Source organism: Tenrec ecaudatus, chromosome 4, assembly GCF_050624435.1.
Source record: "Tenrec ecaudatus isolate mTenEca1 chromosome 4, mTenEca1.hap1, whole genome shotgun sequence".
Lineage (NCBI taxonomy): Eukaryota > Metazoa > Chordata > Mammalia > Afrosoricida > Tenrecidae > Tenrec > Tenrec ecaudatus.
In genome coordinates, this window is record NC_134533.1 from 46,177,163 (window position 1) to 46,194,285 (window position 17,123).

General features: G+C 38.4%; 1 protein-coding gene across 1 annotated transcript in view; it reads right to left on the bottom strand.

Moving 5' to 3' along the window:
* LUZP2 (leucine zipper protein 2) overlaps positions 1-17,123 on the bottom strand; it is a 297,788-nt gene that overhangs the window by 42,444 nt on the left and 238,221 nt on the right. Inside the window, exon 7 of the mRNA XM_075548401.1 lies at positions 11,571-11,663. Within this exon, the coding sequence (XP_075404516.1) occupies positions 11,571-11,663 (93 nt within the window). The remainder of the gene's footprint in view (positions 1-11,570; positions 11,664-17,123) is intronic.

Here is a 17,123-nt window from a genome sequence, read left to right on the forward strand (position 1 = left end):
ACATCCTAGCCCTGCTCAACACTAAATCCTGCTACTCTAATTCCCATTTCTTCATTTCCACTCCAACACTCCTGTACCCTTGATCACTTTGGCAGTCCTCTACCTCAGATCTCTGCTTCACCCCTACTTGACCCACACTACACCTAGTTTAAAGATGGCAGCTCAACTCTCATCTCCCTCAGTGTATATCAGGCTGTCTAGGCTACAGTCAGCTCCTCAAATACAGTCGAGGCATATCCTCCCCCAAGTAACACCTCTCAAAAGGCAGAACTAGGTGCTATGAAATGAACCTTAACATTAGCAAAACTCAGATAAATAGCACAACAAGATGACACCCAGGTGTCAATTTCATCTCTCAACACCACCCACCAACTTCTTAACCAAACAATGCTCACCTCACAGTGTTGGTTATGCCTTTCCTTCCAACAAAGAAAATATCTGGCATCACCAATTCCATCTTCACGGGTAACACCCAACATAACCAGGACAATCAAAGCATCTTCTGCTATTGGACCTGTGGTCACAGAAGTGCATCTCTTTTTTCAATCAAGACACTGTCTTCCCCCTGGTCCTTAAAGGGTTACAACCTATAGGCAATGGCTCTACCAGATCTGTAGTCAGACGCTCCTTTGGCAAAATATTGAAGCTCAATGTGCATCACCTGGAATATTTTTCCAATGTGACACATTTGTCTACACATGTCTATGGGCTAACTGGACAGAACACACATCCTAATCTTCCTCGTTCCAGATATAACTTTCTAAGATGAACAAGATATGGAAGACATCATCGGAAAATTAAGAGATCCCTGTGAACCCTAGTCTGCCTGGTGCCATCCTTGCTGTTTGCAGCAGACCTGATGCTGCTGTTAGCAATCCGAGTCTTTGCATAGGGTCTTTCTTAGGGCTTTGCATAGGGCTTGAGGACCTCCCTCCCCTGCTATGGCCCATGAACACTGGCCTGCACTACATGCAATTAGCCTTTCCACCACCACTCTTGCTGTCCATGATCGTCCTGCCCTCCCTGCCTGAGGTAGTCACCCAGGGTACCGACCGGTATACAGCTTAGGCTGCCAAGGGAGAGAGTTAAGCACAGTGAGATAGAGTACAGCTTGAATGCACAGCACATCCAGCTCCAGGTAGTACTTAGACTCAATCCCACTAACCCGTGAGAAAGAAATTACAAGGCTCCTAGACTACCAGGAAAATGGCATGGAGCTCCACCAAAACACCATGAAGACAACAACCCAGATGTACAACCAGCACAAGAAAGCAAGGTAAACAAAACACAACATCTGAAGAGGACCTTAACTTAGTGGCCATGAATAGAAGAAAAAACAGAGTGGATACAGTACCCTTACTGAAGGAAAATACAAGTGTTAATGGTAAATGCAGCAGAAACAAAGCAAATGGTAACAGACCTTACTACCAGGCTAGAAAAGGTGGAGAATTATATCAGCAAACTAGAAGATAGCCAAGTAGAATTCAACGAATGTAAAAGACAATCAAACAAGATAATCAAAGAAGCTGAAGAAAACCTGAGACTAATGAGTGATGCAATGAATAGAAAATTATTAGAAAAATTGGGTTTCCAGAGCAAAACCTAATGGAAAAAAATCAGCAGTCAAGATAGCGAGGAATTCCTGGAAGAAGACTTAAAATTTAATGAAGGAGACGCAGAAAACAATACAAGAAGCATAAAGGTTACCAATTATACTGAATCCCCAAGAAAAATACACAAAGACATATGATAGTTAAATTGTTCAACTTTGAGGAAAATGAAAAAATCATAAGATCAGCTAGTGAAAAAAATGCTAGTACCTATAAGAGTAATCAGATAAGAATATGCTCAGATTTATCATCAGAAACCATAAAGAAGAGGAGAGAATGGAACAGCATCTTCCAAAAGTTTAAGGTGAAAAATAGTATCCAAAGAACCCTCTATCCCACCAAACTCTCCATGAAAATAGAAAGGTAAGGTTTTGCACAGATCCGGAAAATTTTAGAGAATATATCAAAATAAAACCAGAACTACCAAATTTACTTTCCAATTCAATTGGGTCAGAAGACCAATATCCACAAAGCACAAACATGAGACCACCTCATAGTGTAACACTATCCTGCTGTCAGACCACTGAACGCGATGGTCAAGACATCTTTGGCCCAAAGGTGAATAGAAGGCAAGAATGAATCCCACGAAATATACACAATACACTGCTAAGGAGGGAGAAATGTTTATTACAAAAGGTACAAAATGACAGCAAAGTATCCACAGATGGATGTAATAACTATGAACACGAATGGTTTGAAACCCTCCTCCCCCGTCAAAAGACAAAGGCTTGCTGAGCGTTTTAGGAAAAAAACCAGCAACCTGTTGTCTTCAAGGGACACATCCCAAGCTCAGAGATAAAAACAGGTTGAGAATCAGAGGTTGGCAGATGGCAAATGAAGCTAATGTTAGTCTAAAAAAAAGTAGGAGTTGCAATTTTAATATCTGACAAAATTGATTTCAAGTGCAGAACATACAGGGGGTTATATATGGGATTATATAATGCTTAAATGATCAGTACTAGAAGACTCTAATATGCTGCTCTCTGAGAAGGAGAGATCAGCGGGAAAGAAGCTCAACAAGGTGGCTATAGAACTAAACTTTACAATATACAACTCATTATGATAGACATATTTAGACATATTTAGAACGTTCCAGCCAATTGCAAAGCAATTCATATTTTTTTCAAGTGCACATAACGCATAATTGAAAATAGACCACATGCTGGGACACTAGTCAAGTTTGAGTAAATTCAAACAAATAGAGGTCGTTTAGACTTCCTTCTCTGACCACTACACCATAAACCTAGATATCAACAAAAGAAAGATAAAAACATACAAACAAAAAGAGGGGGCAAATACTTGGAGGATGAATAACATTTCTTCAAAAGGAGTGGGTATTGGCTTTAGGCATTTTCTAGAAACCCATGAGAATTTGAATACAACATAGCAAAATCTATGGGATACAGAAAAGGCATTTATCAGAGTATGCTTGATAGCGATAAAAGTGCATATGAAGGAGGAACAGAGATTTATGCTGGATACCCTATCACAAAACCTTCATCAGTTGGAACAGAATCAACAGAATCATCCTTTTAATAGCAAAATAAATCATAAAACTCAGCCAGAGAAAAATGAGTGGGAAAACAAAGGCTATGGAGAAAATCAATCAGTAAAAAGTTGGTTCTTTAAAAGAATGAACAGAGCTGACAAACTGTTGGCAAGCATAACAAAAGATAGGAAGGAATAGACTGCAATTTCAAGATTGAGGGATGAAACGGGAAATTACAACAGATCCCAGTGGAATTAAAAGACTAAGTACACAGTAGTATGTACTCCAAGGAATACAGCAACTTGGACAACAAAGAACAATACCTGGAAAAACAAACCTGCCCAGATTATCTCATATAGATGTTAAAACTTGAACAGGCCCATACCAAAAGAAGAAATAGATAGGGTTACCAAGGGACTACCAACTAAAAAAAGTCTGGCCCAGACGGCTTCACGAGAGAATTCTACCAAGCATTGAGGAAGCGCTGATACCAACTCTACACAAACTCTTCCAGAACAGAGAAAAGGATAGTGTGATAGTCCTGGTAGACTAGAGAAACAAATGCAGAGATATGCATATGTTTGTAAAAGAGAACTTTATATCAAAGAGCAATTGAACATTAAGAAAACATCCCAGCTCAGTCCAGGTCCAGTCCATAAGTCCCTGATGTTAGCCAATATGTTTGATAAATTCCACTTCAGACTCATGCAACACATGCAATGACACTGAATGCAAGAAGATTACAGGGCAGTAGGTGGAAAGTCTTGAGAATCCAGTGGTAATAGAAGCATCTCAGTACTGATGTGGGTCTCCACGGGGCTCCATCAGCCCCAGCGGTCTTGTTCCATCATCATTTAGCTTGTCAGCAGGAAGAGGAAGCAGAGAGAGTATCTGGCCTCCAGTGAGATATTTATCTTCTCCAAATGAGGTCATCCAGCTAGACTCCACCCCTTCAAAAGTTGATGGGATATTATGTAACCGCCATGAACCGGAAAGTCCCAAAAGGATTCTAGGAAGCTAGTAAAACACTGATAACAAAACCAGGCAAGGATGCTACAAGAATAGAGAACTACAAGCCAATATCTCTAACAAAGGTAGATGAAAAAAATCCTTAATAAATTCTTGGTCAGTAGAATACAAAAAGTTTATAAAAAGAATAATTTATCATGACTGACTGGGATTCATTCCAGGGACACTGGGATCGTTCAACATTAGAAAATCCATCAATATTATCCACCACATTGAAAATAAAAAAGACAAGAACCAAATGATAATGTCAATAGAAGCAGAAAAAAGCATTTGACAGCATTCAGCATCCATTGCAATACCCACTCAAGAAGATAAACACCCAATCTAATTAAAGCTATATAGGAAAATCCAACAGCCAGCAATTCAATCAATGGGAAAAAGATGGAAACATTCTCACTGAAAAATGGAGCCAGACAAGGATGCCCTGGTCCCCTCTTTTATTCAATATCACCATTGAAGTCCTAGCTAATAATATAAGGCAACAGCAGGATATTAAAGGTATATGTCTGGGGAATGAAGAAGTGAAATTATCATTATTTTCAGATGATATAATTTCACATATTGAGAACTGCAAAGGCTCTACAATAGGAGTGCTGGAAATAATAGAAGAATGTGGTAGAAGAGTGGCTGGATACAATACCAACAAACAAAAGTCACTTGGATTGCTATATACAACTGATGGGATTACAGTAAAAGAGATCAAGAAGCTAGTAACCTTCTCAATAGCCAAGCATGAACTGAAATATCTAGGGATATACCTGACTAAAAAGACAAAAAGATAGGTACTAGGAAAACTACAGAACATTATTACAAGAAACCAAAAGGGACCTTCACAAGTAGAAAAATATCCCACATTCATGGATCAGTAGTACACTAAATATTGTAAAGAAGTCAATCCTACCTAAAGCACTGTATAGGCTCAATGCAATCCTGATACAAATACCACCATCATTTTTCAAAGAAATGTAAACACTGACTCCCAACTTAAAATGGAAAGGGAAGAAACCCAGACGTGGCAAATAACTCCTCAAAAAGAAGAATAAAGTGGGTGGGCTTGCATTGCCTGACTTTAAAACTTATCATACAGCCTCTGTTGTCAAAATAGCATGGTACTCATATAATGAGAAATAGTTGGCTTAATGGATAAGAACAGAAAACCCAGATATAAAAAAAGCAGAATACAGACAACTGATCTTTGATAAGGGCCCCCCAAATCAAATGAGGAACGACGTCCTTTTTTAACAAATGGTGCAGGAAGAACTTGATATCAACCTGATGAATAATGAGCCAAGACCCTTACCTCACTCCCTACACAAGGTCAAATTCAAGGTGGATCACAGACCTTGAGCTAAAACCCCAAACTATCAGGATCTTTAATGAAAAACTTGGGACAAATATGATAACCTTAGCGCAGGGAATATATGGGCTATCAACAATAATGAAGGATAAACAGCCAGAGGAAGAGAAAATAGACTTGTGGGACATACTAAAGATAAAACACATGTGCATCAAAAGACTTCATCAAGGGAGTAATGAGAGAGCCCACAGACTGGGAAAAGATATTTAGTAACGACATATCAGACAAAGGTATAATTACTAAAATCAACAGAACCCTGCAACCTTACAGAAAGAAAAAAAAACAAATGGCCCACGAAGGAGGTGGGCAAAATACCTGAATAGAAGACTCACAAAGGAGGAAACTCAAATGGCCAAAATATATGAGAACTTGTTCTCAATCATTAGCCATCTGAGATATGCGAATCAAAATGCCATGCACTATCACCTAACACCCACAATGATGCACACATCATCACAAAAATGTAGCACCTGTGTGGAAAGACATTTCACCCACCCTCCCACTCCCTGTTTCATATGCCTTTACGGTCCACAGTGTGGGGAGAAAAAAAAGGCACTGGGGGAACAGGGCATTAATCCACCCAAGGGGAGGGTATTGTTTATGTCTCCATAAGAAAAAGAGAGAGCGTGTGTAGGCCTCATTTCAGTGGGCAAACCCTTGAGGGCAACATTCCTGCTTTTATTAGCTCATTCACGGAAAAGACTGCAGGGCCGGCCTCAGTTTGAGACATGGCACCCCTACTTAGACAACTGTGCCTCAGAGGACAGTAATGAAGATACAGGGGAGTGTGGCCAGTCTACTGGGAGCAAAACCAAGAAGGGAGTTCAACAGGTCATCAATGGAAACAAAGCCACGAGGTTTCTGAGAGATCTCAATTTTAGGCTTATGACTCGGGGTGCAGCGCTTGACACCCCATCAGAACTGGTTGGGGGAGAGTCATAAAGGGGCCATACTGGAAGTTTAAAGGTATAACAGTGTCAGGGGGTAGCAGACTGTTTCATCTTTGACTGCTGGAAGAGCAATGGGGATCTTATACAAAGCATGCCCCTCAGTCACAAATGCGGAGCACTAAATGGGTGTAAGTGCTATTAGGTAAGCAGGTCCTAGAATATGGATCCTGGAAAGAAAAGGGGATTGACTTCATGGATTACAATCGGGCCTGACCACTATTAACAGAGAGATACTCATCTACTCTGGGTCAGGACAACAGTTAGAATTATTTGTATGGTCCCTCTCTTTCTCCCCCCCCCCTGCCTTTTGGTACCTATCTTTATATGATAGGCAAGATAAGCAATCCCAAAGAGACAGTAGTGGGACCAACTATTCCAGAAGGGTGGGGGCCTGGGAATGGGAGAGGAGGAGGCAGGGGGAAGGGAGCAATGAGCCAATAAGCACTGGGACAGGGGAATAGCAAAGGATCTAAAATTGACAGTGAGGAAGGTGTAGCATTCCTGGTCATGCTTGATAATCGAAATGTATCCGAGAAGAACATTTGAGAGGTGCCTGATGGGTAAACATGATATTGGGGCACGAGGAAAGAAAAAAGAGAAAAGAATAAGAAAGTAAAAAACTATATTTATATATGTATAAATATAGATATGTATATATGTAAATACATACATTTATAAAGATAGGTATGTTAGTCCGGGTTGACTAGAGAAAGAAACTCATAGACACTCATATGTGTATAAGAAAGAGCTTTATATAAAAGAGCATGTAGTAGCTACATAATCTAGTGTCAATTTGAGATTATTGAGTGAAGGGGTGGAATTTAGATTGTCAATCACGTCACAGCTTGATGACCTCATTTGGAGGCATCATGGAGATACTAGCTCACTGGAGGCTAGACCGAAACTCTCTGCTTCGTCTTCCTGTTGACAAGACACATAGTGCTATGCTAATGGGAGCCAGAGGCTTGGAGCTGGAGGAGCTGTGTAGACACCCAAACCAGCACTAAGATGCTTCCACTGCCACTGGATCCACCAGATTTTCCACCCACTGGCCTCTGATCTTCCTGCATTCAGTGTCATTGCATGTGTTCTGTGAGTCTGAAGAGGAATTTATAGATGTGTATCAGACATATGGGCTAATATCAGACTTATGGACTTGATCTGGATTGGGCTGGGATGTTTTCTTAATATAAAATTACTCTTTTATATAAATATCTCACATACACATATGAGTCTCCATGGATTTGTTTCTCTAGTTTACCTGGACTAAAACAGAGAAATTGCATATTGAGAAAACAGACCAGCCTAGTCCAGTTTAAGTCCATAAATCCAATATTGGCCCACATGTCTGATAATAGCCCATAAATTCCTCTTCAGACTCATGTAGTACCTGCAATGATGCTGAAATCAGGACGATCACAAGCCAGTGAGTAGAGTCTTGTTTATCCAGTGGCAGTGGCAGCATCTCACCCCTGATGTGAATCTCCATGTGTCTTCTCCAGCTCTCTGAGTATCTCAACAGCATGAAAGAAGGTACAGAAACTGGGTCTGGCCTCCAGTGAGATATTTAACTCTGCCAGGCCTCCAAATGATGTCATCAAGCTGCAACCTGGTTGATAGGTTAGACTCTCTACCCCTTCGTTCAAGTTGACAGGAGATTATGTAACTGCCACAATAGGTGTATTTGCCTATATACGGTATATAAACACAATAAGAAAGCAGATGGACTTTGGGCCTTTACTTACATCTCACCTCAGTACAAGAAGAGTTTGTTCTACCAATTTGGCAATGTATGATACTCATCTACTCTACCCGAACGCTGAAGAAAAATAGGTACATAAGCAAATGTGGTGAAGATAGCTGATGGTGCATGGCTCTTAAAAAATATAGTGTCTCATGCCTTAAAGCCTTGAAGTTCAACAAGTGGCCATCTATCAGGGAAGCAACAAAGCTGATATGGAAGATGCACACTAGCCCCTGTAATCATGAAGTATCAACTGGGATAGGTATCAGAAGTTCAAAAATAAGCAATCAAATTGAAGGAGTGTACATAAAGTGGAGACTCAAAATCCTCTTGAAAGATAATTGGGTAATCCTTCACAGAAGGACCACATTGAAAGGGTGATTAATCCAGTATAGCATTGATGAAACACATTAACTACCCAGCTGTTTTTTTTTAGTATCTCCCTCCTTACTATTATGGTCTTAGTTTTTAACTCATTAATCTTGTTATCTTGGTGTAAGTTCATTTGTATAATTAAGATCTTTCAATGCATGAAATTCAAGATAGATAAACCATTTACAAATCGAAATGGGAGCAATGATTCCCTGGGGGTATGGGACAAGAGGGTGGGGTGAAGGGGAACTGATAGCAATTATGATTGTACAACCCCACTTGAGGGGCATGAATAACATAATTGTAGTTAAATGGACACATTGGATGGTGTAAGACATGGAATAAAAAATAAGAAAGAAAATATATAATATTACAATAAGGGTTCTGGGGTTGGGGGGCAGGAGATAAATGGGAACTGTTACTAAAGAGTTTAAGAAGAAAGAAAATGTTTTGAAAATGATAGTGGCAACAATTGGACAATTATTCTTGATCTAATTTAAGTATGGGTTGTTATAATATCTCTCAGAACTCCCACTATATTGTTATGCCAAAAAATTCTGGAAAAAGGAATAAATCTAACACCAACTAAAGGAATTAGGAAACGTAGGACTAATATGGGAAAACATCTTTATTTCTTGGAAATCTTGGACCCCATGCCCCCCTGCTACTCCCAGGACCTCTTGGTTTAATATGTGTAACTTTGTGCTTCCAGCCTGGTCAGTTCTACTATTTTCAATTTTTTTTTCTTTTTTGCAGGAGCACATGCACATGGGTACCTTCATCAGTGAACGCTACACAAAGTTATATATGGCTGCATTCTATCAAGCCCTAAAGTGCCCACCTGATCCTGTCAAGACCGACCAGCTACAAGTCTTTCTCCACCCCTGCGAAGCAGGAAGAAGCTGCCTACAATGAGACCTTTGGCCCTATTCCCTATTACCCAAAGGCAGGATTAATAGGTCTGGCCGAATGAACCTAGATCATTCAAGCAGCTCATTTCTGTGCTTCCTGCTTATGCTCGAAACCCGCTCTATTCCCACACCTTCCTGTGCACACCAAAAGCCACGTCACCCCCACTTCATCCAAACTTGTCAATCAGGAGGTCACTCAGTGCCCTCTCGTCCTATCTACCAGCGTCCACCCCGAGAGTGCATCTGTCCATGCATCCTTTGTGTTAGCGCTCCTCGCCATTGTGGAGTATCCCAGCAGGCTTCACTTCCCAATAAAGCTTCAGCCCGTATTCAAAATTAGGTAAAGCAATTTTGCCAGTATTGTTCATATATACATGGGTTTATTGCAAATAAAACTTGTCTAAACAAGTCTCTGTTGTCAGACAATGCCTACAGACAACAAGTAGGGTCCCTTTAAAAAGTCTAATCAAAACAAAGACTTCTTCATAATTTAAGAACAATTTCTTCCTATGGTGTTTCCCTGCTTGCTACGAGCCATGTGAAGTTATCAGCGAAGATATGGTTGCTATAGCAAACTGCAGTGAACAAATAAGACGGTGCCCAGCTGTGAGGAAGAGTAGCATCTGGAGTCCTAAAGGATTGTCCTTTAAGACAAACAGCCTTCTAAGTGAGGTGGCTCTCAAGACCACATGGGAGGAGCACACCAGTCTAAGCAATCCTAGGATTGTAGACCACAGAGTCCCTGATCACTGGAGGAATTATATTAGAACTTAAATTGAGGGCACCTGGTTTGCAGAAGGATATGGATGACAGTCAAATTCCAAAATCCATTTGCTGAGTCCCCACATGGATTCAGCCTCTATTGAATTTTCATTGAACATCACACAGGGATGTGAATATTTATGTGCTCAGAGTGCATTGGAAATACCCAGAGTGCCTTTGCGTAATAGGGAATAGGGCCAAAGGTCTCATCTTCTGCAACTTCTTCCTGCTTATTAAACTTCCTGCGTATTAAACTTTCCAGGTATCTGACCAGCTCAAGGAAAGGCAGTCTGCTTTGGGGAATTTCCTGCTGTGTCCTTGATGGAGATCACTGTAGAAGATTGAACAGTCATGGCTCGTGCCCTGATTGCCTGGGAAGGCCCCTGGAAGAATCTTGTGAGATTCTCTGTCTACTAGAATTACAAAACCCAGTCAGAGCCTCATTCTGCTCTTTTTATCTCACCTGTAAATATATATTACTCTCTTGCCAACCATGCATTTGTGACAGTTTTCTTTGATCTCACATGCCCTTTTAAACTGTCTATCAACAGTCTTCATTATGACATTGTGCTAATGGCCTCCTTCATCTGGATAATATGTCACTGTCTTTTCCTTATTCCATTTAAGACTGTAATTAAAGTTCTCTCAATAAAAGCAAAACAACACCAACAGAAACAGTGGCTTCTGAGGGGATTTGTTGGGTTAATTATTTCAAGGTAGAGTGTTTCGCATAGGAATAGTTTGGATACCTCTTTTGTGTATGTATAGGTGTGTGATTTACAAGGGGTAATCTTCATTTATTTTTTCAGAGGACACAGGATAATCATGAAAGCTTATAATGAAAACTCATTTAAAAACTTGAAAACTATGTTGGTTAAAAATATAATACAGGAAATTGTGGTGAAATTTTTTTTCAATGCACCTAATCATTTTTCAAGGGTAGTAAATGCTGTCTTATGAGAGTTTCATTGGGAAAGTTATCACACCTGGCCATATAATCCTGATAGTGCCAATTCAGAACTCAAAGGAACAATATTTGATACCCTCAATGATACCAAAATTCCCATTTTGATATGGTGGAAATTGGAGAGTACAGAATTCTTTGGAGAAAAGTTAAAGAGATGAAAACATCAACTTCAGAAATGTATATACTTGAATGGAGGACATGTTCAAAAAAATTGTGTCATAATTTTATAATTTTGTTTTATAAATTCCTATGCTTTTGTAGCAACACTTTTTATTTACTCCCATATGCGTAGAACATTCTATGTTGGCATAAACTAGAATTGTTTTTATGTACATGTTTTCATATTGAATATCAATAAGACTTTAAAAATTAATCTTGCCTTTTGAGAATCAAACTCAGTATTACTTGGATTTTCTCCCTTTGTTAACTCAATTTGAGACTTCTTAGTATTTCCAGGAACATTTTCTTGAGGCTTGAGAGAGAAAAAGAGAAAGAGAGGTAGTATTTAAAAGCAAGAAAAATAATAAGAATTGATGATTCATAGGTTTATAATAAAACATTATATAATGGTAACATTATGTCAACATGGTTCTCAAAGAAAAAGAATTAAGGAAACACATCTCAGAGACTTTAAAGATCTTATACATTAAGCAATTCTTAAATTGGAAACTGGATAAAATATTCCTCTTCAATTTTGCATTAGTAATAGCTAATGAAATTATTTTTCCCATTGGAATATGTTTTTCTCAAGGAATAAAATTTTAGGGGAAGTAACCTAAGTCCCTAAGAAATAATAGTTTTATGATTTCTCATTACTTTTAAAACAGATAGATCTCAAAAGTAGTAAGAATATGTGTTAGTCTGGGTAGACTAGAGAAGCAAATTCATAGATATTCATATGAGTATAAGAAAGAGCTTTATATACCAGAGCAATTGAATATTGAGAAACCATTTCAGCTCAGTCCAAATCAAGTCCATAAGTCTGATATTAGTCAATATGTCCAATACCAATCTATGAATTCCTCTTCAGATTCCCAAACTCATGCAATGATGCTGAATACAGGACGATCACAGGTCAGTGGGTGAAAAATCTTGTGGATCCAGTGGCAGTGTAAGCATCTCAGTTCTGGCAGGAGACTCCACGTGGTTCTTCAGCTTTGAGGTTCTGACTGCCATCAATCTGTCACCATGTGACTTTTCAAAGAGAATACGTCACAGGGACTGAGCATGTGTCTTGGCTCCTCCAAATGAGGCCATCAAGCTACGACCCGTTTGGCAGGCTAGACTCCACCTCTTCACTCTGAATCCTCAAATTGACGCTAGATTATGAAACTAGCACAGAATACATCTTATATTCTGTATAATGAAACTGTCTTGTAACATGCCAGGGTAATTTGCATAAACTCTTCTACCATCAACTCCATGCTGACTCATAGTAATACTATGTTGGGTTTCAAATATTTACAGTAGCAACGAGCCCCAACTCGCTTCCTCAGAGGGGAAAGAATAATTGACCATGTGGTTAGCAGTCTAATGCTTACCCAACAGCATCACGAGGACTCCTTGTAGTTTACATAGAAGATAGGATTATGTTTACAACAATAGTTCACCAATTTGTAAATCTCTGCTTCATAATTTAAAACTAACTCAGCACTCTGTAAATATTAAATAATATTCTAAAATCTATCTTTTAGGAACACTATATTCCTATTATATGCAGGCTAAGCTTATACACTCAAATTTGTATGTGCTTCTTTTGTATAGCTAAATACACACAAAATAAACCCAGTGAATGCTAACTTGGATCTGAAATATTATTACAATGAATGTCAAGGAAAATAGAGGATAGGATCCTAGCCACTGGGGACATGGGAAGACATTTTTGGGTTACAGTTTCCATCACAGTTTTCCACACAATTATATTCCTTTTAAAAAACTCACAGGCATCAAGTTAATTTCAACTTATAACTTAGCCTGTAAGGACAGGGTACCACTCTCCCATGGGTTTTGGATACTGTAACTCTTTATGGGATTGGAAAGTTGACTCTTTCCCCTTTGAGGTAGGGTGGTGGCTTCAAACTACAACCCTCCTTTTAGCAACCCAACCCAAAACTACCATGCCACCTGGGCTCCTTTTACAATAATTGCCAAGAAAATATCCATACAAAAATAGCATCTGATTATTAAAGTCAAAGTTGAGGGTACTTAATAAAACTGGTAAAATCTTTCACACAAAAAAGAAAATTAATAAAACTAATTGAATATCAGAGAAAAATGAGGGGTTAAAAGCACCTTATTTCATTGAAATGTTTCCTTTTTAATTTTCCCAGACATTCATCTCTGGGTGAAAGAAAGAAAGAAAGTAGATAGGGAGGAAGGGGAAGGGAGGAAGGAAGCAAGGAAAGTTGGAAAATTCTCTCAGTTGTATGAATTCCAGGAGGAACTAATTATTGTCCTCTCTCTTGTTCTTTACTCCCTTTATTTATATCTTCCTTGTCTCCTCTTTAATCATATTATAACCTTTTTTTGTTGTTGTTGTTGCTGCTGTTGTTTTGCTTTACTTTGTCTTGTTTTTGTGTTTATTATTGTCTCTGCATGTCTATTTAGATAAGATAGGTGGGATAAGCAATCTGGAGGAGAATAAAATGGGACTGAGTGTTCTGTGGGGAGATGGGAGATGGAGATGGAGAGGCAGGGGGAAGGAAAAGGGATGCCAACAAACCCAGGGATAAGGGAACAAAAAGTGATCTAAAATCAATGGTGAGGATGACATAGATACCTGGTGGGATTGATCAAGGGCAATGTAGCTGAGAGAAATTACTGAAACCCAAATGAAGGCCAAACTTGATAGTGGGACAAGAGGAAAGTAAAAGGAAATAGAGGAAAAAACAAAGAGGCAAAGGACATTTATAGAAGTCTAAATACAGGCAAAAACATATGTAAATATATTTATATATAAAATAAGAAAATAGATCTCTGTACTTATATTTATATGTTAAGTATTATGGTAGAAGACGAACATTGGGCCTCTATACAAGTTCTCCCTCAATACAAGAACACTTTGTTCTAATAACCCGGCATTCTATGATGCTTACCTTCCCTACATGATCACTGAAGACAAAGCGGGTGCATAAGTAAATGTGGTGAAGAAAGCTGACGGTGCCCCGGCTATCAAAAGATATAACATCTGGGGTCTTGGGATTGAAGATAAATAAGCAGCCATCTAGATCACAATGATCTACATATAACCCCTTCCCAGGGGGGTGGACAACAAAAAACGGGAGAGGTGATACATCGGTCAGTGCAAGACATGAAAAAAAAACCAAAAATATTTTATATATTATCAAGGGTTCATGAAGGAGGAAGGTGGGGGAGTGGGGAAATGAGCTGATACTAAGGGTTCAAGTAGAGAAAAACTGTTTTGAAAATGATGATGGAAACATAAGTAAAAATGTGCTTGACCTAATGGATTTATATATAGACTGTGATGAGCTGTAAGAGCTCCCTATAAAATATTTAAAAAAACAAAAAGCAACCCTACCCAGATAGACAAAAAGAAATATATCTCTTGATATAGATTTCTTTTTATACATACATGAGTGTCACTATTTTTTTTCCTCAGAAAACTCAGCCTAACACACCATCTCCAGAGACTATGTTAGCTTATGGCAACAGCATGTAGACAGAGGTGAAACAGAAGAGAATAAAGATGGAGGAATCCATACGGTGCCATTTAGAATAACAAGATGGATGGTGGTGGTCTTGGTGTTACATGCTTCCAAGTGAGTTCTCACTCAAAGAGGCATGATATACAACAGAACAAAACACTTTCAACTCCTATACTATCGTACCATTCATTGTTCCTATACCTGATCCTATTCCTACAGGCACTGTGTCAGGCCATCTGGGATGTTTTCCCTTTTTTGTTAATACTTTACTGCACCAAGCATGATATCCCTCCCCAACCATTAGTTGTTCTTGAAAGCATGTACAAAGGCTCACCATTGTTATTTATAGGAAGCATTCAAGTTGTATTTAGTCTAATGAAGATTTGTTTAGTATTCTGGGAAAAACAACAACAAAATTCAAATACATGAATTCTTCTCCTGCTATCCTAATCCATTGTCTAACTTTTTGGTGCATATGAGGTGATTTAATGCTGCTTCCTGGACATTGATTATGGATGTAAGTGAAGTGAAATCCTCGAAAACGTCCTTTTTTCTCCATTTACCATGATATGGATTATTGGTCCATATGTAAAGACTTTTGTTTTCTTTAAATTGATGATCATTTTGACACTATTCCCTTTAAATGTGTCATTCCTTTCACTCTAAATCATTTGAATGTCCAATTAAAAATAGCAACGCCAGTCCATTTCAGCTCACTCAAGCCTATATAATTTTTATGCATTCCGTTTTACTTTTGATGACTTCTAGCTTCCCTAAATTCATATTACCTACATTCCAATTCTTCTTATTAATATATGTCTGCAACTTCTCCTTTAACTTTATTTTACACATGCTTATGAAGATCATGAAGACTTTGCTCCAGCATATGATTAAAGTAAACTCAGCCGTGAATAGACAGCTCTGATTCTATAACATTTTAATGTCTCTGAGCTTGAGGGACTTATCTTTAGACACTTTATCAAACCAGGCTTTACTGCTATTCATAAGGATAATTTTCAGTGGCTAATTTTTCAAAAATAGACCATGTTTTTATTCTTCCTAGGTTGCCTTAGTCTTGAAACTCCACTTACACCCTTACCATGGGTGGCTCTGCTCATAAATGAAATACCGGTGGCATAACTATCAGTATCGCAGTAGCAAGCATGCCATCAGAGTACCATCAACTATCGGACAAGTGGTAGGGGTGACAATAAGTAGCTGGGACGACGCACGGCGTTATTACTGGAGCTACAAAAGGGAATGACCACTGGAGATATACTGGAAAGAACAATCAGCTCTACTAAAATTTTGAAGAATTCTACAAAATCAGAAATTGAGAAAGCTTTATAAATATCAGGGCTCGTGCCTGGAGGGTGACTTTATATGGTTAGTAGATGTTTAAAGTTTTCTGACTACTAAATAGATATGCCCTGTTAGATAATGCCAATTTATTGGAAAATAAAAGTAACAAAAGTCAAAATAGAAATTTTCTTGACACAATATACTGAACACCCAACACTTATCTTCCATAGCCCCCAAATTAGAGATTCCTTGAAGAAACAAAGTCATACAGTACAGGAGGAAGAAATAAATGGGATAGATTTCCATGAATATTTATAAAGAGAACCAAAGCACCAAAAATAAATTTGAATATAGGTTTTATTAACAGGGAAAGAAACAATTTTGGTGTAATTTTATTTTTGTTGAACAAACAGATAACTGAATAAATAGCCCGAACTTTTTCTTGTAAACCTCATTTATTGTATAACATCATTAAAGAGAATTGAAAACTAGAAAGCACCCATTATGCTAGCAATAACTACTTCATTTCTCTCTATTACCTCCCAGCCTTTGTCCTTATCCACAGGAATAAATATTTTACATAGCCACAATTACAGTTCACAAACCATTTTTATTTTGCCTTTAAACTCATCACATATAAATATGAATTGAAAACTATACCTTTAGTGCTGTAAGTGATGTTTAATAGAGTAAGTTTGCAAAATAAAATATATCTTTGAAAATTTTGTCTGATATCAGTTTTAAATTATACAATTGATGTGGTGAACATAAACATTCCAGGTTTTTCACCCTCGTCATTAGTTTATACATCTACCTTTCTTCAAAAACTGGTAGTTCCTAAAGAGAAGATGAAGTGTTTATTCATCACTGCGTTCACTGAAGCTAATACACATCGTGAACTTTGTAAGTGCTGTGGGTTAGGCATTGAGCTGCTAATGTTAGTGGTTCAAGTCCACCAGTCA